General features: G+C 34.0%; 2 protein-coding genes across 4 annotated transcripts in view; one reads left to right on the top strand and one right to left on the bottom strand.

Moving 5' to 3' along the window:
- Positions 1-26,047, top strand: part of LOC142982569 (inactive dipeptidyl peptidase 10) — a 533,383-nt gene that overhangs the window by 287,504 nt on the left and 219,832 nt on the right. Inside the window, exon 2 of one of the 3 annotated variants that reach the window (XM_076129129.1) lies at positions 66-283. The exons of the other annotated variants lie outside the window; for them this stretch is intronic. Within the exon in view, the coding sequence (XP_075985244.1) occupies positions 218-283 (66 nt within the window). The 5' untranslated portion in view covers positions 66-217. The remainder of the gene's footprint in view (positions 1-65; positions 284-26,047) is intronic. 3 annotated transcript variants of the gene reach the window in all.
- On the bottom strand, positions 20,809-23,235 carry LOC142982893 (thrombin inhibitor rhodniin-like). The gene is made up of 3 exons (XM_076129618.1): positions 23,098-23,235; positions 22,693-22,795; positions 20,809-21,688 (listed from the first exon to the last, which is right to left on the bottom strand). The coding sequence occupies exons 1-3, from the start codon at positions 23,132-23,134 to the stop codon at positions 21,640-21,642; spliced, it is 189 nt and encodes a 62-aa protein (XP_075985733.1). The 5' UTR covers positions 23,135-23,235; the 3' UTR covers positions 20,809-21,639.

The following is a 26,047-nucleotide window of genomic DNA, read 5'->3' as shown; positions in this document are numbered from 1 at the left end:
AGCGGTACTGAAGATAACAAACAAAACGTTATTATAAAAAATAACAAAATAATTATATTCCACAGTAAGTTAAAATAGCAGCTTTAAAAACAACGTTATAAATAACCACAACGTTATAACCGTGCTGTGAACAAAATGACTTAAAACAGTGCCTCAAGTAGTGTTGTTGTCCATTTTGAAATTAGTCGGTTTATACCAGTAGTGTTGTTATGTCGAGATGAATACCGTACAGAGCACCGGAGGGGGCCATGGAGGCTCCATGAAAAAGGATCACAAACATGAGGTAAGTTGTAAATATAAGCTACGTTTTTTTTCTCGTGTCTAACTGTTAACCAAGAGGGCCTGCCATAGTGCGTAAAACGAAATATCTTTAAAAAAAATGGTGTTCGATTATTAAACTCTTTTTAATTTTGACACAGAGTAGGCAGTTGCAAATAACGCCTTTTATTTAGTTTCCTGCCTGCAGCAGTTCGTAACTAAATTCAGGCATTCAAAGATATTTGGTGCGTGCTATACCTTCATTGACGACAATCTAGGCTGACTTTTAGAGTGCCGAAGCTCATAGAATGATCATAACTACCACAAAGTCGCCACCCATCTATGTAGTGTCCTCATCAAACGTAGCTTTACCTAGCGACCATTTCCTTTGAAACGCAAATCTTAATAGTGATTCATGCAAAATAATACAGGAGTATAAAAACTTAAAAGTAGTAACAAATGTGTAATTATGAAAAGAAATGTATAAGGCATATTGTAATTATTTAGTTTAGCTATGCCAATGCCAGTTCTAATTGGGTTAAATTACCGTGCGATGTAAATTGTTACGGCATAATCATAAAACATACTTAGCACGGTAACCTTGTTATTTTTATGCAGCTGAAATACTTTTCAGAATAATTATTATGAAAAACTTTTAGAACTTTTGTGTACAAAATTTTATTCTTTCAAATTTTGTTTATAGGTTTGTAGTAATTTTAAGATATAGTCATTAAGGACTTCCAAATGAATAATATTTCTCACTACAATATTTTGAGTATGAAGTTGACTAATTGCTTTATTGGTATTAATGAAAAGGGGGGTCGTAGGATTAAGCGAAAAAAACGACTGAAAAATTTTGACTATTATTAGCATTAACGATCCATTTGTCATTCACTGTATGTAGGTATCTAAAAAGTTACTCCAGTTCTCAAAACATTACAAAAATTATTTTACGTTTTTAATAAATAGTTTAATGTGACCTTTTTGTCTTGTTTCATCATCAGTGCACTGCAGAACAAAACATAAACACAAAGAGCTGCATTTTAATTTGAACCATTTTTAAAGAACAATAGGGTTTAATTTGGCTAAAGAGCACTGAAAACAAAAAATGCCACAGACCACTCAGACAAAGTGATAGACATTCCAATTTTTTTGAAACTAGAACACTAACTTTTTCATTTTGTGAATTTTTTGATACTTTAACAATGAAACCAGTATTTTTTTGTGTTTTTCATGACATGAGTGTTTCTGTTTTTGTTCAGAGATAAAAATATAAAAGAGTTGTGTTAAGGTTCGAAAATTCAAAAGTGTAAGTACTTTTATATTCACTTTATTTTCCATCTGTCATTTTCCACAGCATTGCGCCTGTTAAAAAGGAACAGATGGCAGTCTGTTTGTCCAAATGTGATGACATGAAATAAGTTTAGTTTTTAAAATCATTGCAAGTTGCGTTATCGTAGATGATTATTGATACGTGGCACATGCCATGCATAGTGCAATAGGTACATACATACGGAAAGGAGTTTGTTTATTTGACTTGACACAAGAGTCGAATCTGTGACCAGAATCTTGTGTTAATAGTATACACCATTAAGATAGTTTCCAATCTACTTAAGCGATAATCAAATAATAAATATCTCTTTGAATAGAAACTCGGGATCCGTTTAAATAAATTGTTCATTTATTCTGTCTGACATCTCAGCTGTCTAATTTGTCGGCACGTTGCGAATCTTACGAGTATTAATCACTGAACAAATCCTTGAGGCTAGCTTAGTTTAAAGGAGACTTTATACTTTCCGTACCCGGGCTTAGTAATTCTGCTGCTTTAATTTTACAAGATAATCGATTGTTTCTATTGTGGTAATGTGTTTAAGAATAACATTTAAAATAGTATTTATTTTTTCTTCATTTCATCTTTTTATGAGTAATCAAGAACTAACTAATTGATTCATATTTCAAAATGAAAAATTCTTCTTTTATTTCTTATTTATCTTATTTCTCAAAGAACTAATTTCAATGGCTAGCAAAGGACATATTTAAAGAGGATTTTTTAAAATATGTAAGTTCAAAATTTCACCAGTAACCTTCGTTATAAATACACTCACAAAATTTGCTATCACTTACTTCCTATCATGGCACTTCGTTGCACAAACATCATCGGAAAAGTGACAAATATTTGAGCCAAAATACAGCCCTCACAAGTCTACAGTCTCCTTAACATTATCCGTCTCAACGACTCATCGAAAAAAACCTCCTGATGGATTCAGTGGACATCAGTGTAACGAGCACGTTCTTACTCTTTGCTCCATGTTACTCTGATTTTCAACAAAATGGCCGCCATTTCTCTGAGACGTGAGCTTCTGATTGTGTGTGAAATAAGATGAACAAGTGAGTTTAATGGAGAGTGTAGTTTGAGGATGTGTGTGTATTGAGGCCTATTTTCTCTTATTTTGGCGGGAGATATAGAAACCGTTTTATATTAATAGAAATATGGGGTTTAGTTTAATAGAATTTAATGTATAGTGTTAGTTTTGATATTATGTACTAGTGACTAAGGGTGCCTTTCCGCCACAGATGTGCTATGCTACGTTGCTGCGGATAAGTTTAATATCCACCATTCATGTTCATTGCCCTAGCCGGTTATTTTTGTTATCAAAAATCGAACGTATTATAAGGGAATAGGCTAATAGACTAAAAGGCGAATAGACTAAATGCGTGAAGCATTGATGAAGCGACTAGCCGTAGGATGAAAATCGACCCTCGTAAATCACTCGATAACAATCGCGAACTAATAACAAAATTATTAATAAAATTAAAACAAAATATAGTATTAGGTAATATGCTGATTTTAAGTCGATGTTGTTGCCTTTTACACAGTTAAAGTTGCCGAAATATCAATTATTACTATAGTACTACTAGTGGTGTTAGACAAACAATTAAAAAAATCCATAGCTGTAAATTCTACATAAAGCTCTATTTGTCGCAGTTTCCGCAACAAAACTAATATTTTTCTAATAAAATCATTACCTAAATATTTCAAAATCTTTACAATCCAATAAAACGTAGAACTAAACACAACCACTAACCCTATACTTTACACCGCTACCTTGAACAGCTCGCCACGTAATAGCGATATCGTAGCACCAAATATTACCTCCATATATTAGTGTTGTCAATGCATGAATACTGATTTAAGGCGTAAATGGTCACGCGATACCAACTAGGGATGGGACATAACGTAAATAGCCGCTATCGGCTTCGTTATAACGATTTTTTTTTTATAAAAAGACAACTCCCGCACTAATAATTGCTCTTTTGTCGTTGGGACTTTTACAAACATACAAACAACGAACACAAAGCACAACCAGACCAAAAACAATTATTTGTGGGTCGTACAAATAATTGCTCCGTGTGAGAAATCGAACCCAAGACCTCCCGACGCAGTGGTGTTGGCGTGGTGACCTGAACCACTGCGCCAGCCACCGGAGGCAGTCACTATTATTACTTAACGCTGACTTTTGTAGCGCGGTTGGTAGTGTATCCGACTGTTAATCATGAGATCTTCAATTCCCAGCTCGAATATAGTGTCCGTTTCTGATTTAAATTATAATATTGTTCTCTGGTATCTGCTTACCGCTATGGGAAGAAGGCGTGTTTTTCATGTATGGTTATATAAGAATACTTCTCAATAGTAGCCCGGAATTTAATAACAGGTTGTGAAACAGCAATAGGTTAGCCCTCTATTGCATGTGTTTGGTTCATTTCATTTCATTTGTCGTATGGTTAGTGGTCACCTAGTGTCAAAGTTGTTCAAGCCGCCCGAAGGCCTTTGACATGGCTTAACGACTGTTATCTTAGTAGACAACAACCGGGACCGACTTTTAACGTGCCCTCCGAAGCACGGAGACGCCCAGTTCAAATACCACTATGCGGTCACCCATCTATGGAGTGACCGCGCCAACGGTTGCTTAACCCACAGATCGTTTACCGACCGGTGAGCGCAACTGGCTGTGTTTGGTGAATTTGCATAATCATGTGCTTACACCTTCGGGTATAATAGGTGTGATATTTTGTATGTATGTATGAAAATAACAGATAACGTTATAGTTATTAGGTTTTTGGTTGTTATTAATTGTGTAACGTTGTTTTAGTTTGTTATTGAGTTGTTTGAAATGGTAATTTTATGTAGATTATATTTGATTTCGGTGGTTGGAAAATTGTTTGAAATAATAGATACCTAATGATGCAGTATAGATGCAATAGGCAATTTAGAAGTTCAATTCTGTATTTTATAATTTGAATCATATTAACTTTAAAACATAGGTACTAACAGGCGTTTAGAAGTAAATAGAAATGTTGTTTTATGTGTACAGACAACTAACAGTTAAACATTAAACATCCATACTTATATTATAAACGCGAAAGTAACTCTGTCTGTCTGTTACTCAATTACGCCTTAATTATAAATTTGGTATGGAGATATAATGATACCTGAGAAAGGACATAGGCTACTTTTTACCCCGGGAAAATGACGCATTCCCATGGGAAAATTAAATCGCAGATAAAAGCTAGTAAAACATATATATAGCAAAAATAAGGCCAATTACAAGTTTTTATAATTAAAACCTTTTAATTATAACATAAATTATGTTCGGTACTGTTTCTAGCACTAAATAATACAACATTTGAAATATAAACTCACTGTTAGCCTAAATCAATAATAATATTATTATATAATATTCAGCGGTTTGAAATTACCTAACCGATTTCCAGGTAGAAGAAAATCGGTGCCTTTCAACGTTTGCACATGGTAGCGTTTCATGCGATTTGCTATTTTCATTATAAATAGGTTCTGAAAATATGAAATTGTTAAGCAATTCTTGTAGCTTATAAATAAATATCATTGGACAAATTACACACGGTCATTTGTTTCCAAACTAAGCAGAGCTTGTACTATGGTAACCAAATAACTGATAAACGTACTTATATAATTCTACATACATATTTATATACATTGACATCCTGGCTCAGAATAAACTCTCGTGCTCATCACACGAAGATTCGTCCCGGGTGGGATTCGAATCCACCACACGCGGCGCTACGGTTACTGCGGCGAGGTGACCACTTTAACCACTGCGTCAAACGCGCAGTTTACTGACTGTACATTTGTATGTCTGTCAAGTTTTTTAGGATAAAACCTTGGTTTAACTGCAAAAGGTTTCTGAACCAAACTTTCATCGCCACTTTCAAAATCGTATCTCAGGAGCAATAAAACAGAAAATACCTTTCATCCCGAGAAACCTGTAAAAGGTGGGGAATCCAAGAAATTCTATGCAAATAACCCTGTGATATGTCGATAAAAGAATGAGATATATCGGGGTGTTTCGTACCCCGGGCACGTACTGCGAATCCGACGATCGGCGGGTTAACGCGGTGCAATTTACAAACTTAAGGTGCAATGCATACCAACTTATGGAGCGCACATGACTGCAGTTTTAAAAACAGGTTGCGTTCAGGGTTGGTGCGCGAAGAACGTGAATTTCAGTGTATGTTTCTTGTATTATTAGTTTTTTTGTGGTTTTCTTTGCCTGTGAATCGTATGTTGTTCGCTGTAAAGAAGAAATTTTGCTATTTCTTTAATGGTGTTCGTTGTAAATATATGTTCAAAGCTGCTATGTAAAATAGGTTTGTGAAATAATCGGGATGATTATTAATTATAGTAAAGGATCTATTAGACTTGGCTTTAATAAATCATTTTTTTTAATATTTTTATACAACAAAATTAGCAAAACTGTACGTCTCCAACTTGAAAAGCGAAAGAAATCAAATTTGGTTGTTGCCTAAACGATACTGTGAAGCAAATCAAAGACAATAACATTTCTTGTACAGACCAAAAAGAAGTATTCCTCAACCTTGCCAGCCCTCACTGCAGTATAAAGTTTATAAGAAGTTATATTCGTGTGTAGTTTGTTGCACGGAAGCCTTGTTTATTTCCAACAGAAGACGTTTCAGCTCGTATTTCAGACTATTTCAGAGTATTTGGGAGTTTACTTGTCGTTTGTATAAGGCTCTGTATTCACGACAAATTGTGTGCTAGTACTTTGACCAGAGACTAACTTCATGTGCCATCATTTGAAATGTTGCTATTCAAAGCTTAGTATCATATGAAACTGAAACATGTTTAACATGATTGAATATGGTTTGCTAAGGGAACAACTATTTATGTGTTATGTCTTTATTGCAACTGTTTTCAGGCAGGAGCTAGATGGATTATTATTCATCCAATTACTGCACTCTTGTAGGAAAAACTGCATTACTACTACTTAATTGATAGTACTTAGCAAGTGTTGAAATATCTCAATTAAAGCCAAATTATACACGTACATAATCAATAAATCATAAATCATAGAATAAAAACAGCAGCAATTTACAACGAATATCATATCAGGAAAGTAAAATATCATTTTATTTCAAATCTTATTTATATAATGTAACACAATTAATTCAAAACTACCATTCCTTCCTCCAGACTGAAGTCAGGCAAGCGAATACCAACAACGTAATTTATGCGCCTGGTAAATTAAGTAGTTTACGCCACGCGTGATATTCATTAGAGTTCATTAGTGGAGGAATGTATGTAGTGTTCGTTGTCAGCGAGCGATGTAAGACGAAATTGTATTAATGTTGAAGAAGCCAAAATTTCTGAGCTTTGCGTGCATAGTGAGTTTTGGAAATAAAATATACTAAGCATTTACAAAGTTATTCCAGTGGACTGTTATCAAATTGCAACTGCATATCCAAGGTTTGATATCTAGCTCGGTACAAAATGCTATTTCATTATTATAAGATAAAAAAATCTTCTATAGCTTTATTTTCATTGCATTTTACAGAAATTAAGTCTCGTGAAATTAGATCTTTCATAAAACTTGAAAAACAAAACTGTATTTACAACAAGTTGGTAGATTCAGTAATTGTAACGACTATCATAAGTGTCAATTTTTGACCTAAATGAATAAATGATTTGATTTTGATTGAACAACACATTTTTACCTTGTTCTAGTCTTTTTTTACATTGTAATTTAAGAAATAATATTATTAAGACATGGTAATTAAACAGTAAAAACTACATAACTTACCTAGTAATTACACCACATCGTAAAAGCTAATTCTAACCTAGATTACTAGACTTACTAATAACGTAATTATCCAAGATTGCACAACGTTATAACGATAACATAAATAACTGCTAATCCCATTAGTTTTATTGTCACATCACTAGTGCGACAAATTGCTGCTTTAAATAGTGGTACCATATTTGTTTATTGTGTGTTTATAGCGCTTAGACTTAAATATGGGCTTGGGCTCGTACGTTATTTATTGATAGCGGAGGTTAAGTTATTTTGTAATATAAGTAGAAATTTTAGTATTTTGTAAGCAGGTATGAATGTTCATAACTTTTAAACTCTCGCGTTGCATGTTTAATGTATAATAGAACGGCGAGTGCAACCTGCGCCGAAACGTTAGGCATTTTAAGGGGAAATGCGTGTTCGTGTTAATTCTCGTATCCTATTATAGGTATGAATGTTTTATTTTTGTTCAAAAGAGGTACCAATAAAGTTAGTTTATGTATAGTTTTATTGTACTTATTAAATAACAATGGTGCCAGTGGGTTTTGTGGTCAATCAAAAAAGTTTGATTCTTTGGTCGTAAAAATATTTATCATTGTTTTTTCTTAATATAATAGCAGTAGTCTATGGGTTCGCAATAATATGCCCGGACAATACAGTAATAAGCACGCTTTCTATAAAAAAAAGTACCTTAAAAAGTGACCTAAATACGTTACTTGCGTATCTAGGTGACTGTGTGACATTTAGCCAAAGTAATATTAATTTATAATCTTTAATTCAATATTAAAACGTATCTAGAGCTCACAAATAAAGAATCTCTGAGGACAGTAAAATCCACTCAGTGTTACCAGGGGTATAAATGTTTAATTTACCCACAGCGCACGTTCAATTATTTAATTTGCAACACCACGCGGAGGGGAATTGAAATGGCACTCGAGTTAGGAGTCGCTTTGAACGATCTTTTTTGTTAAGAAATAAATAGAATTAAATTTTGTAGCTGTTGTTATGTAACCTAAGCAATATGTTTGTAATTCTCATATAATATATTATAGTATACAAAAGGCCGCCCTTTACTTCGTCCACGTGGGAACCATTCCCGTGTAAATCCCGATCCCTCATGAACTGCAAAATAAAAAGTAGCCTACGTGTTATTCTTTGTCTTCCGCTACCTACATACCAAATTTCATCGTAATCGGTTCAGTAGTATTTGTATGAAATAATAACCGTCCCGTACTCACAAACTTTTTGCACCCATTTTTAATATTAGCAGCATAGTAGGATTTCTATACTGTTGTAGACCCCGTTTCTTCATTTACCATCTTCTCCCATGGACGGGCCCAGTGTATTTGAGAGTGATTTAATATAAATTGGAAATAGTACTTTGCTCACGCCGGTAAGTGAATCCAAGACCTCGCGATCAGCAGACGCATCAAAATTCATCATATTAAATGGTCTAAAATTTTTGTGACGATGTTTGCGGCTCAGTACGTTGTTGAAGTGATTCCATTGACACCACTTATTTTGTTAGCTAGAGCTAAGAGTCTAAAATTTGATGACCTTTAATAAAATTGTTATTCGCCTGATCCATTATTAATTTCCAGGTATTATTTTCAGGTCTGACTGTAATTTAAAACCGTTTTTATTCTGTCGTATAGATCCTTATAAGAATACTTTTTTAAATACAGTATCATGACAGCGTATTAAAAATAAAACATATTTTACTGCACTCGTATATAATGTGAGAAGCTATTAACGTCATCTGTGTGTGACTGTACCATTGTCCTTTGTACCATTGTGGAGTACCGTCGCGTGCAGAAGTGCTTTATATTATATGTGCAATGCATGATATGTCTTTGAGAATGTCCACTGATTTGTGAGACAGTTTTATATATTAAATGCTTATAAATTAACCTCAATTTACAGAGGTTTTTTTTAAATAATAAATGCCTAGATATCGGTATACGTGTGTTTATGGATTGCTGGCTATATCATATTTTTAATAAGTCACTAAAGTTAAAATAGGTTCAAACTTATATTTTATTCTTGAAAATATACTTTGCACAATAATTGATCAAGCCTACTTTATACCTAAATAAATTTAGATTTGACCTGGTAATCGAACCTTGCACTAGATTGTAGACTAGACTAGATTTTTAGTTTAATGGTAAAAACATAAAAACGGATTAAGTACATAATCATTTATTAAATAGTTTGTTTTTTACATGATCAGAAGACCAATATTAGCGCCAAAAGTCGTTTGTTATCAAATAGTCCTTGACTGATGAACTAGTACAATAGTCTGTTTAGTGGAGGACCCACAAAACTACCTGTACAGGCTCCCATGTGAGCGAAGTGCACTCCGAGACAGGACAGGCTGGAAATAAAAGTCGTTACATCAGAGTTTTCAAATGTATTAAAAATAGTTCATACGGCACCCTTTAGGGGGCGTTGATCAGGCTTGTATTGAACATCTCGATAGCGTGTCGCTTGTCGATAGTCGATAATAGTATGGAATCGCGCTACAGATAAATATTGCTACCAAAATTGTGAAAAAAAAATTGAATCCAGTGTTTTAAGAAAAACTTTTCTGTGAAATCAATACTGTATTATACGTGCTTTACAATAATGCGATTCACGGACACCACATTGACATAGAAAATCGTCTGCAAAGGTCGAATGTTAGCAATTTTAAAGCATTAAGTAAAAAACCTGGTAATTTTGAGGGTCAAGATTTTACAGAAAAAAAAGCCTGCTAATTATCTGCGTGATGGCCTCATTTCCCACAGTAATAGTGAAATGTTAACCACATTATTACGAATGTTGAACGTAAGGCAAGGTTGAAGGAAGGTACTTACTAGCACATATTTCCATAAGTGACTCCGTTAGTGCTGCACACAGGCTGGTTGTAGTACCTCGGACAATGCGAGCATCGGTACTGGACCACAGCCAGGGACATTGAGCTTAACAGCATTATGGAAAGAAGAGCTGGAAAATACCATACGATTTTAATTACTTTAATAGCTAATAAGTAATAAAAAAGAAAACTTACTACAAACTTGCGAGTTAAATTTTAATATAATGAGATTGAATCCAATAACTAGAACCAATTTCAATTCTGTAAGCTTTTGTGTAAATGAAAGAAAAAAAAAATACTCTTATAAAAATTGCCTGGCCCAGGAATGAAACCCCGAGACTTTGTAAAAGGCATTCATACACTACCCATCGGCTATTATTTAGTAGGATATTATAAATAATATCAGTGTTTTACTTATTTAAATACTTACCGAGAACAAACTTCATGTTGACCGTTATTGTACTAGACAGTTACTGAATGATATTGCTAAAACACTGGCCGTTTTTATACAAAGTTGTAACTACATATTTCTATAATAATATGTAACGTATGATGCATATGACGGAAACCATCATTTTTCTTACTTTATCAATACAGTCGACGCGTCATTGTTATAATTGTAGCGTTATTAGTTCATAAGGTTGGTCTTCACTTCGAGTCTTCAATTAATTATACGCTAAATTTTATCTAAATCTGTTTTGCGGTTTATCTGTGAAAGCCTACTGAAACAACAGATACTCAGATGTTTTAACTACTTTTGTAACTAATATTTGTATAGCTCAAATAACAAAAAACATGAAAAAAGTAGATTCTAAAAGCTATTTTTAAACACATAAACATACAAAACAGAAATAAGCCATGACACCCAATATAGTAGAAAAGATTTATTTATTTATTCATCCTTACAACTATTTTTATATAAAAATTTAAAAGCCACACTTGCACTCATCCTTCATCCTAATCTAATTAAAACGTTTTACCAAACCATTAAATCATACAAAGTTTACAAATTAATCTTGGCTTCTAAACATAGATTGTGAAACTATTTACTACACGAACTATTTAACAAACTATGTAGGAATAAGACCACAGATTTGGGCTCGGAGTATCCCACATTCTTACTAACTAGTTTTTGTTGGACTATGCATAGATACGCTCAATTTAAGGAATACTTTTCAAAATATTTAAATAGATTTTGAGGCAAATATGTTATCAGCCTAGGCTTTTTTTAAAAATTGGAGTCGGCTTCCAGTCTCACCGGATGCATCTGGATACCAGTGTTTTGCACGGAGCAACTGCCTATCTGACCTTCACAAACCCCGTAATCTGGGTTCATCATATCTTTGTTACGAAACTGGGTAAATACGCTTTTAACTGTGCTTAGACAAAACATCTAATCAGTTAACTTTCTCCTTAGAAAACCTCTTCATAATGACAATATCTATTGCAGTAGCGTCTGTATAGTCTGTACTGTCAAGAATCGAGAGTTTGACATTTAAAATGAACTGTCAAAATACATAGTTCTTACGGATCCCAGTAGGGGCGCTAAACAGATATTTGTTAAAAACTTATCGATATTTAGCCGTTTGTCAGTAGTCGATAGTAGTAGAGAATCGAGCAACAGTTATCGTCATATAGAAGAATATCTGTCACAAAAGGATTTCTACGTTCATGTCTAAATACTCTAATAATAGCTACCCTTTAACTACTAAAACATACAGACAATTATCACGCCGAGACTGTGTTTAGCATAACTCAAGATAACGTTATCATCAGCTGAATATGTTAGTGACAGGACTGGCGAGGTGCCAGGACATAGAGACGGTTGTGGTAGGACATGGTTCAAGAATAGATAAGTACAAGAATAATAAGTACCACTATGCGGTCACCCATCTATGGAATGTCCGCGGTAAGGTTGCTTAACCTACAGATCATTTACAAAACTATGAGCGCTGCTAGCCACGAGCGTCTCAAACCACACCATTCGTACTACGGAATCATAGGCAGTCTTAAAAGCTAAAATAATCAGACTATAATGTCTTATCACATTGAGACTGTGATGAGCATAACTCAAGATAACGTTATCTCCAGCTGTATATGTTAGTGACAGGACTGGCGAGCTGCCAGGACATAGAGACGGTTGTGGGACATGAGGGACATGATGGGTGTAGGACATGGTTCAGGAATAGCTAACTAGAAGAATAATAAGTACCACTATGCGGTCACCCATCTATGGAATGTCCGCGGTAAGGTTGCTTAACCCACAGATCGTTTACAGGTCTATGAGCGCAACTAGCCACGAGCGTTTCAATCTACACCACTCGTACCACAGAATCAGAGGCAGTCTTAAAGCTAAAACAATCAGACTATAATAGTCTTATCACACTGAGACTGTGATTAGCATAGCTCAAGATAACGTTATCACCAGCTGAATATGTTAGTGACGGGACTGGCGAGGTACCAGGACATTGAGACGGTTGTGGTAGGACATGGCTCAGGAATAGATAAGTACAAGAATAATAAGTACCACTATGCGGTCACCCATCTATGGAATGTCCGCGGTAAGGTTGCTTAACCTACTGATTGTTTACGGACCTATGAGCGCTACTAGCCACGGCGTCTCAAACGACACCACTCATACTACAGAATCAGAGGCAGTCTTAAAAGATAAAATAATCAGACTATAATAGTCTTATCACACTGAGACTGATATTAGCATAACCCAAGATCGTTATCACCAGCTGAATGTTAGTGACAGGACTGGCGAGGTGCCAGGACATAGAGACGGTTGTGATAGGACATGGTTCAGGAATAGCCAAGTACAAGAATATTAAGTAATGCTAGAGCGAGTCGCTGAGGAGATTTATTGATCGGTGAATGGTAATAGGATCAGTAGTTTTAGAGATTCTTTCAAAGATGAAGTGATTATATCTATACTAATATTATAAAGCTGAAGAGTTTGTTTGTTTGTTTGTTTGAACGCGCTAATCTCAGGAACTACGGGTCCGATTTAAGAAATTCTTTCAGTGTTAGATAGCTCATTTATCGAGGAAGGCTATAAGCTATATACCATCACGCTACGACTAATAACAGCCGAGTAGCAGTAAAAAATGTTACAAAAACGGGAAAAAAATTGACCCATTCTCTCTTATGTGACGCAAGCGAAGTTGCGCGGGTCAGCTAATAGTTACTAAATATATGTAGAACATAAAGCTAAAGTAACTACTAATACTCCCGCACTAAGAATTGCTCTTGAGTCACGGGTGCTTTTACAAACAAACAAACATCGAGCACAAAGCACAATCACACCTGAAACAATTATTCGTGAATCGCACAAATAATTGTTCCGTGTGGGAATCGAACCCACGACCTCCCGACGCAATGGTAGCGCTGTGGTGACCTTAACCACTGCGCCACTGAGGTTCTACATGGTGTTATTGTGTTTACATCATCACGTAATCCACCACGGTCATTGTCAGAGGTGAGTGACCCTTATAATTGAATTACTTCCTATAAATTAAATCTATTATAATATGATTAATCGTCAGTGTAATGGGATTGTGCCGGTAGTTAGCGCGTGATGACATCACTGAGTAATTACGCAAGTGACGTATGTTGTATGCAGGATTATAGTGTTTATGTTAATATTTAATTATTTAGATACTTTTTATTATATGCGACAGATAATAGGGATCTTTTTTTTATACACGAAGGTGTAGGCAGAGGGAAAATTAAACAACTTCTTAATTTTTGACCTCTTTCAAAATTGCACTAAGCTATAATTTCAAGCTTCCAGTTACGATTACTAAAGGAGTTTGTGTTTCATGTAATTTTCATAGGGAATATAATTAAAAATATTTTTCTTGTCAGAAATTGAACCCGTGACCTCGACTGTACACTAAAGTGAAGACCATCATGGGTGATTAGTGTTTACATTTTTAGAAGTTTATACATTTCAGAGATTGTCAAATTAATTCTGTTTTCGATTATTAGAGAAATACCTAATGTTTTAAATCGACATGTGACAGACTGTTTGGGACAATTTTAATTTAACACGTCAGTCACTCAAGTGGACATCCGGGGTCCGAACTGAAAAAGTATAAGAATGATTAAATCCATATTATGGAAACATGCCTGGAAATATACAGTTTTAATTCATCGAAAATATGGAGTAGGATAATTGTCGTTTATCGTGTAATAAGTGATTTGGGGACTTGCATGCCCTCAATAACTGAATTAAACAAATTTTTAGGCATGCAAGGTTTTATCAGGTTGTTTTCATTTACCGTTGAAGCAAGGGATCATTATTTTTAATTCACACATAACTTCAAAAAGTCATTGGTGTGTTTCCTCGGGTTCGAACCGCCGACCACCTGCGTGGGAGGTGACGACTTAAAACACTCGGCAAAGCTATTACAGTATAAACTTAAGAAAGTTAGTATTGAATATTTTTTACAGCAAATTCCCCATGTCTTTCCATTTATTTCCATTGATCAGTACAGTGCATGTCTCACGTTGCACTGCGCCATTCAACGCGAACAATTGAACATCGTCGATCGTGTGCGACGCGACGGTATAGACCGCTCTGTTTGACCATTGTGTGGCGATATAATGTGCGCTGAAATATATTATGTGTAAGAGTAGCAGTCTTTCTTTTGTGTGGTTTTGTGGTCAACACAGGGAGTTATTACCTTAGACTTATTTTAATTATTTGTAGCGATCGTAGCCAGTTGCGGTTTGGTCTCTGCTTCCTCCCCCTATGGGGAAAGGTCGTTGTATGTAATATATTATTATGTCTGTTGTTTAAATTGGTATAAATTATTGATATCTTGAGGTGCTCATAGCTAGTTGCCCTCATCGTTCGGTAAACGATTAATGGGTTAAGCAACTTTTATCATCGACCTTACGCGGTCAATCCACCTATGTGTGGCCGTTTAGTGATATTTGAACTGAGCATCTTCGTGTTTCTAAGAGCTTTTACGCTCCCTTTGAATATAATTTATTTCAACACCAAAGACGGGCATTGCGAATGCATTTAGACTAGACACGAAACGAAATCTTTATATCAAATGTTTTCTTTATAGGAATCGAACCCTCGACCCGCTAATATTATGTGCAGTAAAGTTCATAACATAATTCTCTGAACACACAGTTCAAATATAAAAAAAATATCTTTTATATAAAAAGATCTACCCATCATTACTTACCCTCTTAGGCAATTCATCTCGACAACAGCGCCCATCATAATTTAATAACGACGTAAGCGCCTGTCTCATAACTCAGGCATACAAAACGCTGAGTTTTGGCCTAACGCCAGTGGCTCACTCTAGCACATGTGCCACCTTAACTTAGATTAATTGGCCTTACTGACTAGTTAGTGTCTATGGGATCACTCTTCTGAGTCTCAATATATTGAGGGTACTTTAATAAGAAAAAGAAGGAAACCTTATAGAATCACTGTTTGGTCGGTCTGTCTGTAAAACTTTTTTCTTAAGAATGCCAGTTTTCATATTGAAAGATTGATGCTATTTGTTTGATAAATTGTTGTGTAGGTCTGTACATGACACAGTGGTTACATTTTGGGAATGGCTGCCATTAAACCTAGGTTGGTTATCCATACCTCAAAATTGTTGAACAAATCTTTTTACCAAACTAAATAATTTCTATAATGAGACAGTCAGTTTTTAGTGATAGGTAGTGGTCAGTTACCCTCCAAAGATCCCCTTGTCACTTGCAGCAAACTCTGGACTTAACAAACTTCAGTGACATCCAATAGATTACTGACGACTTGAGGCGCCCATAGCCAGTTGCGCTCACCGGTCGGTAAACGATCTGTGGGTTAAGCAAACCTTGGCGCGGTCATTCCATAGATGGGTGACCGCATAGTGGTATTTGAACTGGGCGTCTCCGTGCTTCGGAGGGCACGTTAAAAGTCGGTCCCGGATATTATCTACTACGATAACAGTCGTAAGCCATATCAAAGGCCCTCGGGCGGCTTGAAAAACTTTGATACTAGGTTGACCACTAACCATACGATAAGAAGAAGACTGACGACTCAAAAACCCTTACGAACAAACAAATCGTCTTATAATTCTTAGTAAGGATGACAGTTGAAAGCTCGTCGCGCTATTAAATGAAAGCCAAATGATAATGGCTTCATAGAAAGCTTAGCTGGCTCCCATGGGATCTAATACACATTACTATGGTAATTCACTTAGAATCCTATTGTTATGAAGTATTTTGACTCATGAGGTTTTGAGTTAAGTTAGAAATTAATAAGATTTGTTATATGTATAGTTTCTTTGAAGACGACTAGTAGAATGGTTTAAGTTTTTAAACTCAAGGGAATTACCAATGGCATGTGTATGTTTGTTAAAGTGTGTTTTATTTACACAATAAAATTTCATTTCATTTCATGTCAAAATTAAATTTAGTTAATTTAAAATATTGATTTGGATAAAAATGAGTTTGACTTAGATAGCACGATAAATCATTGTATCAGAAAAAAGGAATAGGGGTCATACGCAAGGACCGTAATATAGGTAACGGCAAGGAATGTTCGTTGAAATTTCGTTTGTTTCTTATCACATTTCTATCCAAAATAAAATGTTGGTCAAGCTATAAAATAAGAATATAAGGCATGCTCCGATACTGCCTACTCCGTGGCAAAAGAAAATAGGAAAAGGTCATAAATATACTACTTCAAAATTTGTCCAAATTTCATTTTCACAAATTTTCTAACCAAAAATATCGTGAAATTAGTGTACCCTCTACAAATCTCAATAAAGCGTGACTAACATGCCTGTTGCGAACAACCTACCCTACATTCATACAGTAGACATACGTTTACGTACCGTTAGATGATCACAGTTAATTGCCGCCGATCTGCCCGCATGCCTATTAACTCGACCACTCTAATTGTCTGACAACCTGTCTGCTCTGATTGAGGTACTACCTGCTGTTATACGTACCTGTACAGTGATTGGACGTGATATTGGTAAACTATCTAACTAACTCGGTTCTCAACGCGTTTTAAGTTTCATCCCCTATTTTAGCAATTTTAAGGGTACTTTTTATGAAAAAATGGTAGCCAGTGTAAAGTGTTGTTATTGTCTTCAACATCCTAATTTTCATAATACATGATTTAGCTGTTTAGCTGTAATTTTGAGATAGATGTAAAAAACCCAACCCTGCGCTAGAACGAACACATTTTTTTTTTCAAATTATATGTATATTCGCGAAGGTGGCACCGAGAGCAAATAATTATTAGTATAAATAAATACTAACAATATTATCAAACATGTTATATAGGTACTACTACTAATTTGTAAATCAGTCTATTACGCTTTCACATCTAAACTGCTCGACCTATTGTCTTGACATACAGCACATATATAGTTGAAAAGCTGGGATAGCACACAATAAAGATACGTTTTATTAAAGTAATTTAATTTAATTAAATTTATTCATTTTACCATAATACAATTTTACATACAAGTACCAATACTTATTTTATCTAAATTACACTCAAACGGAACCACGTTGGACAAATAACTTTATATAATTCTATTACACGAGAACAGAGTAATAGTAGACAATAGGTGGACAGTGGTTCAGTAATTAGATCTCAGGGGTATATGTCGTTAGTTTTATGTGCACTTCACATCCCGGGAGAGGTTATAACGAGCTTAAAACTTCGCTTTGTGTGAGGGCGGATAGATTTGTTGTAGTGCTATGTAAAATAGATAAAAAAGCATTTTTTTTTAAGGTCAAAAGATTTAGGTTTGGTGTTTCTTTTGCTGTTTTAAAACAAGGCAGGTTAAATACTTTATTTAGAATATTTATATATAAACGTTTATTCATTTTCTTTGTAGTAATGTCTTGCAAAATAATTAGCTATACGACATTCTATATGTTGAAGAGGCAAATATCAAATTCATAGGAAATAAAGATTCGAATCCCAGGTATTTAAGGTCCTCAAAAACCATGCTTGGCGTTTGCATGGTCAAATGTCAGTCATAACATTATCATTCATGAATTAGTATAAAAATTGTCATTTGCTTTCTTTGAGTATTAACTTCTACTTTTAAGATCTACTTTTTGAAAATGTTGAAATCTTTTTTAAATTCGACATTATATCAAAATTCTAGAAGTCATGTTTGTTCAACTCACACTCGATTAAATCTGTCTTATCTATAACTTTTCACGCCATTGACATGCTTTTATACATTTTCCCATAAACTTATTTTGTCTTTTATAATCAAATTCATTGGTTTGGAAACATAGCATTTTCTGATGAAAAATCGCTCCACAATGACGTCATGGCTTCATTGTTTAAAAAATCTTTACGTTATTTTTTAATATTACTCACGAAATGATGCTAGCTTAAAATAACTAAATATGACTAGGCAACTCACACACGATCATTTAATCCACATTAAGCAGAGCTTGTATTATGGTGACCAGATAACTGATAAACGTACTTATGTATTTACTTTTAAATACATACTTATACAGATAAATTAACAACCAGGCTCAGAACAGATACTCGTGTTCATCACACAATAAAATTATTTGTCCCAGGTGGGATTCGAGCCCACCAGCGCTACGGTTGTTGCGGGTATGTGACCGCGTTACGCTAAATGTGCAGTTAGCATTAAAATACGAGCTCAAGAAACAAACGATTGAACATTAAGTCTTCAGTTACAGTTACAGTTCATTATCTAGCTCCAATACATTTCTGGAGAAATGTTTAAAGTTTTTTAATAGTTTTTTATTTCAGTCAATACAGATAATACTTCAACAAAATGCGTTCGATGTGAGAAATACACTATTATAAGGAATATATTATAATAAAGAAACAGTAGCGCGATTCTCTACAATTGGTACTGTCAAATATCGAAAGTTTGACTATAAAAATGTACTGCCAAAATAGCCACGATGCCTGTTAGAAGCGCTAATAAAATTTTGATACAACATTTCTCTATAGCTAGCCGGTTGTCGGTAGTCGATAGTGGTAGAGAATCGAGTTATAGATTATTTCTTGCATCAAAATATCTATTATCTCAAATTAATGTAAATAAATTATCATCCAAGCAGTTTTTAAGACACTAGAGTCAAATTTATAGTTCCAGTATTTCATATAATTTCAAAGAAAACTTACGCTATACCATCTCAACTTAAATTCCAAAGCACATTTAAGAAATAAATCTATAAAAGAAATACAGCTTTCATCCGCAGATGTGTGTAACGGCAAGGCCAGGCCCAGACCTGGCCCGGGCCAAAGTTTGAGGCCTATTATTTATTAGCTTTCCCCAACATTTACTTTAAATAAAGTACAGATGTAAATGAAATATAAATGGAAGAATAATACTTTTGCAAATGTTGTATTCTTAATGTTGTGGATTGAGATTTATTTAAGAAAGCTGGGAAACTAAGTTCTTATTATTTAAGGAACTTTACTTCTAGGGATTTGGTATAACTCTTGTGCACATATTTTTATTTTTATATACATAATAGAAGTTTAAGTCATCGCTGTGTTACTGCTGAGCACGGGTCTTCTTTCGAAATGAGTCAGGCTTTCAGTCACGACCCTCAAATTTTGTAATTTGTGGATTGCTCACTCTTTTGAGAACTGTTCTCAAAAATTCTCAGGTATGCAAGGTTCTGGAAATGGAGGTGAAGGAAAATCTCGTAAGGAGGTTTTCCTTCACCATTAGAACAAGTGATAATTTTTATATGATTACACATAAGTTTAACGGATCATGGGTGTATTGTCCTAGCTTTTGTTTTCTAAGCTACTTGCCTAAAAGGCACAGATGCTCCTCGACTATCCTAGTTTTTTTTTGTTTATAGTAAAATTATCTTAAAGTACAAAAGCATAGTAAAAGTGAACTCAATAATAACGTAGAATGAATAAAACAAGCCGTTGAAGCGATATCAAGTGGAAACTCTCAAGGAAACAATAAACTTCTGCTTTGTACTGTTTCATATTTGTTTGATTTCTCATAGTTTATTTGTTTAATGAAATAAGTTTAGTATAATGAAATTTATGAGATTTTCTTTGTTTTCCTGTTTGTAGGATATGTTTCAAACATTTACAATAACTGATATTTTTGTATTAAATATAAATGTTAAACCTTTCACGACTAAACTGCTGAATATTTCTTTATGATATTCAGTATAGAGATAGTTAAAGATCCGCGATGAAACAGTACTTTTTGGAATTGAATTTAATCATCTGAAATAGTGGGTATAATTTTAGTTCGTCTGTTAGCTACAGCTATTGAGTCAAATTTATTAACAGATTAATAACATTTTATCCGATCGAGGAGTCAAACCCGTTTCCCCAAAAACTGCTGCTCAAACGTCGGAAACTAAAAAAAAAGACTTACCCCCGGTTTCTGAGTACTGAGGTACATTTATCGGTAGCTTATCTATTCAATAGCGTAAAAACTCATGTAAAAAAACGCTTTTGAATAGATAAACTACCGATAAATGTACCTCAGAAACAGGGGGTTAGTTATTTATTTCGCTATATATACTAACAAAAAAATTGGGCAGTTACCTTTATGCCTCCACAATAATATCACAAAAAAACTGTTTTACCCGAAACCGAGATAGGTATATCAAAAAACTTTATTATGTTTCTAAAACATTGTAGGTTACGAAACAAAACACATTTCAAACATTTTTATTTGAAACAAAATAGTACAAGACGTTTTTATTTCACGCTTACAGAAGAGTTTTCTTTCGGTATAATCTTGAGGCTTTTTTTGGGTACAATCATATAAGAAGTACTGATACAATATTTCTATACATTTATATAAATATTTCTAGAGCCATTTACATATTAATTTATGTTACGAATTAATAAACAATGCTTAATTTTACACATACGACGCATGCAACCTTAGAAAAGATGAGCTTAGTTTTATTTTTGACCTTACCTAAAATAGTGATGATCAACATACTTATTGTGTACTAGAGGCCGCCCGCGACTTCGTCCGCGTGGAACCCCTTCCCGTGAAAATCCCGATCCCTCGGAAACTCCAGGATAAAAAGTAGCCTATGTATTTCTACTAGGTCTTCAGCTACCTATATGCCAAATATATGGTAATCGTTTCAGTAGTATTTGCGTGAAAGAGTAACAAAAATCCATAAATTCTCACAAACTTTCGCATTTATAATATTGGTAGGATCTCAGTTGACAACTAGTGTATACCGATTTGATAGTCACGAAAGCCATGTGTATATAAAAAAAAACTACCACTAATTTAAACAGTAAAAGAAAACAGCACACAAAACAAAACCTCAATCTACTTCAGTCTCTCAAACTAAATAACTCAAACGAAATCAACTTGAACTCCCCAGACACGTTGTTTCATATTCATTGCGTAGTCAGCAGCACGGGCCGTCGTGTTTCTTCGTAGTTTTAGCGCAACGCAATCTGTAACCGAAGTGTTGGATTAAAATAAGCAAACCTTTGGGTAAACGAAGGGCTATTTATTCTAACTATCAGTTGAGTAACTGGTATTGATGAATTTCTGGGGAAATGTTACATATTAGCTACGACAAGCGAAAGGTGATAATTTTCCATTTTAACTTTAACATTTCTTAAAAAGGTAACGCGTTCCCTAACCTAACGTGAAGAAACATCCGTAGACTATTTTACTATGAAGAGTTTCTGCAAAAGAGACATGATTACAAAATAATATTAAAATACTACAATTAAATCATCCCAAGACAACTTTAAAAATGATTGACCGAAATCACAAAACATCGGTACCTTAGCAACAAATCATCCCTAAACTGTAGAAGACAGTTTAGGGATGATTTGTGAACTGACCATTTTAACTTAAAAAACAGGCTAAAAAAGAGGCAAAATCCGGGTAAAGTTAACTCATTCCGTAGTCAGCGCGGGTAGTGTTTGATCGTGAGCTCGTCGCACCGCGGGCTGTAAGCAAATCATCGGCTTTAAGTTATAGCTTCTCTTCCACGAGACTAGATTGAGGGTACCTTTTTAAGGAAAATGTTGGCGAGGTTTTTTAGGTGTGAAACTTTTTGTTTCTTTGATATAATAGTTCTTATTTTTGGTACATTTTATGACTATAACATTAACCGGAAAACTGATAGCTTTGTTAAGTATATGCTTTTTTTAAGTAGCCAATTGCGTGTCTTACTGCTGAGCAGAGGCCATTCTTTTCCTTTTCCCTCTTTTCTTCCAAATCTCCCTTTCTAAATCCCTAATTCAAAATGTATCATCGGATTAGTTTTATAGCCTATGGTTTACGTTAGACCAAGTCTAAATCGTGTGCTCAAATTGAGGTACTCTATAAATTGGTTATAAACTAATTTCTAAAGGTTGCTTATCGTGATTTTTTGCTTTAACTGCATATTTTTTGCTGACCTGCGTGTTAGAATTTAAATATAAATAATGTAACAGATACTTACTCGCATATATTGTTGTATGTTTTTCCATTCTGTCCGCATACTTTGAGTATGTAGTCTCCACATATACAAGAGTCAACGACGCTCCAAAACAGTATTAATATTACTGAAATAATAAGACAGATTTTTCTACATCGCTTACATTTTCTTTACCGTAAAAACAATATTTCACAAATTATTATAATAATGTAAAGTGTCCAACTATAAGCACAGTACACAGATGCACTCTCTATTGTCTGAAGAGAGTTAGTAAATAGAGACTGTACCTGTGTATGTAGTTATAGTGCCCACACTTGAACACTATAAATTAAGTTTTAACCGTCTGGCCAGTTTCAATTAAATTTACCGCCATAGTCGAACACCGCCAAGAAAGACATTATTTTCCAAATTACAATGTGAAAATCTTACCCAAAATTAATACAATTTTTATACTTTTTTCAACCATATTAAAAAACTAATGGTTTTTTTAACTGTCAACAATAAATAAACTGTCAAAATGACACAGTTGACTGATATGTACTACAAAAGATTAATGTTCTGTAGTGTACATATATATTATGTGTACTGTATGTATGTACATTAAGAAAACATGTGCGAGTCATAAATATAAGTGATATACAGTCACGATTGTAACATTAATATTGTTACAAAACAATATTTTATTTTGTTTATGTATTTTCTTTTCTGATTTATTATGTTGCAATGCACGCTTGTTATAACCGGAGGTGTGAATAAAGAGTTTTTACAACTACTCTCACTATTTAGTATTGAATAAAATCGACCTTTGAACAAAGCTTTCTAAAGGATTTTTTAACGTGGGCTATCTATGTATTCCCCAGACGTCTCGATAGATTTTGAAATGTGTATTAAATATGAACTTTTGAAAAGCCAGTTTTACGACATATGGAAAAGGTCAACTGTCAACTAACCTACTCGCTAAATAAAGTTAATACTTATTCAGAAGAGGTAAATCAAATCTTTATGCTCCTTTTTTCGTCGTTCGTTATTGTCTCATGCTAATAACAGAGGTCGGCAAACTCTTAATAAATCCTAATTTAAAATTGCAATAAAAATGGCCATAGCCGTGGTGGACTTAAAATCTGACTCTTCTATCAATTTTGAGGGAGTCCTTTGCCCTACAGTAGGACAATAATAAATTTAAAAAAAAAGAAAATTTGATGAAAAAAAATAAAGTCGCAGGAACTACAGTTTATACCATATATGTAAATGGCATCATAACTTGACCACCCGGAAGCAATATAAACATATTATAATAAAGAATGTACAAAACTAATTAATCTTGTCGGCCATCCATCTTGGTCGGTCGTCAATACACAATTAACGCTATTCACTATTATATTATATTACTAATCGATCATTATTATCAATCATCTTATTATGATTGAAGTGTTTGAGTTTTGTCGCTCGGTTGTGGTGCAGCCAAGCATTACTAACATATTATAACTAATGCATTTTAATATAATTTCAAATTATTCACTCAAGAAAATAAAATAACTAGAACAAACAAGTATTTTATTAATTGTTTCGTGTAGATCTATCTATAAGCTTTTAGGGTGGGAATCGAACCCACGAACTCCCGACGTAATGGTAGCGGCGTGGCGACCTAAACCACTGCGCCACGGAGGCAGTCAAATGTATGTATGCAATTGTATGTGGTTATGTATAATAACTAATATTTTAAGAATATGGTATGTCTTTTGTACAATAAACTTAAATTGTTTTATTATTTTGTATATGAACACTAGTTGCAATATCTTAAAGCAAATTTTCTAGTAAAATACTATTGTAAAATTAAATTCTGTGTTTTTTAAATTTTAATCTACATTATCTTTCTGACGCAAACCACTCGTAAAACAGTCTTAAATAAAACCGAGTGCGAAAAAACTTATCAAAATAATACGCGTTCATTAAAATAGTTAAATTACATTATTATAATAATTTCTTAACTATCTGCAAAACTGAAAAACATTTTAAACAAAATTATTTTCAAAATTCAGAAATTTATTTCTCAAAATTCAACTATTTTCAACCGTAAAATAAAATCCGTTTAGAAAATGTAAATCCAGAATAGTATCTAGTCTGTGACATTTTATCTTGAAGTTGCAAGGTCAATGAACTCTTCTCATTGGACGGTCAAAAACTTCAAAAGGTCAAAGTTTTATACATTAACAATTTATTTCTGTCACATTTCAGTTTCATTTTGACTGAATTTGTAATTTAATTTGAAGTAAAGTGCTACGTTTCAAAATATTTTTCTGCAAGTATTTTTGTTAAAACTTGGCTATTTTATTTGGGATTTTATTTTATTATTGTTGTTATTTAACTGCGTTAGTTATACTTGTACTTTGAATAAAAGGTATTTGTTTTTTTTTCATTGTTAACAGTATACAATATTTTTACAATATCAACATTTTTATTTTTATAACATCACTCTTGTTATACCAGAAGTAGTAGGCAGAAACGTACTTACTACACCCGTACTTTTGTCGTATACATGTACTATTATTACTATTTTAAAAAGAGCGAGCTTTTTTCGTAGAGACGAAATGCAACGAAACTCTTGCCGACTACTTTTTTTAAATAAAACAGCAATTTTTAAACTGTTATAGCACTTTGCTCAATCCGGTAATCGAATCAAAACGATAATGCTTGACAGTCCTACACTACCGCTTGGAAAAAAACTCTTTTTTCCATGCTATGAATGCCATATGGTAGTGGTGTAAGCCTTCCTGATTTTTCTCCTCCATTTCGCTCTGTTCTGGACATCGTCTTTGAAAACTTTACACTCGCTTATGTCATTTTCAAATTCACCAACAAAACAGTTCCCAAATCACAACCAATAAAAATTGTTAATCTCTTACTACTTCTTTTTCCTATAACAATACTTAACCCAAAAATTTCCCACTCTATAATCTCCAAATAACCCCACTAGCCACACACCAATATATTCGATTACAACAACTTATCAATTTAAGTGAAGTACCGGAGCGCTCATGTTACGGTTAACAAACTTACTAACTTTACCAGACCAGCGCAAAAGGGTTCCGGAAATAAGGTTAAAAGTCTGAGAAAAATTAGGTAGTTTTATGTTGTATTTAGAGTTAACTAGTACTATTTTGGTCTGTCTTTCGGCTGTTACGGCTGAACCACTGAACCGATTATGATGAAATTATGCATAAGGATAGTTGAAAAATTGAATTGAAAATTGAAAAAACGCAATCTTTTGTGATGTGTGGAATCATCTATCGTTTATAGAGGTGTTAATAAATAACTTCACAGTGGCTAAAATAGATGACATTTTGTACATGAAACTTTTTACAGGAGAGGGTCAACTATA

This window comes from Anticarsia gemmatalis, chromosome 22, assembly GCF_050436995.1.
Source record: "Anticarsia gemmatalis isolate Benzon Research Colony breed Stoneville strain chromosome 22, ilAntGemm2 primary, whole genome shotgun sequence".
NCBI classification, from domain to species: Eukaryota; Metazoa; Arthropoda; class Insecta; order Lepidoptera; family Erebidae; genus Anticarsia; species Anticarsia gemmatalis.
Note: the sequence above shows the minus strand (reverse complement) of the source record. Positions and strands in the feature narration are given on the sequence as shown.

What these genes read in the sequence shown, in the direction of transcription:
- LOC142982893 (XM_076129618.1), bottom strand. Translation starts at nt 23,134, where the DNA reads ATGGTTGAAAAAAGTATAAAAATTGTATTAATTTTGG. An exon ending in AAAAATTGTATTAATTTTGG is followed by an intron (nt 22,796 to 23,097) that starts GTAAGATTTTCA and finishes TTATTATTTCAG; the next exon opens with TAATATTAATACTGTTTTGG. An exon ending in ACATACAACAATATATGCGA is followed by an intron (nt 21,689 to 22,692) that starts GTAAGTATCTGT and finishes CTTCGGTTACAG; the next exon opens with ATTGCGTTGCGCTAAAACTA.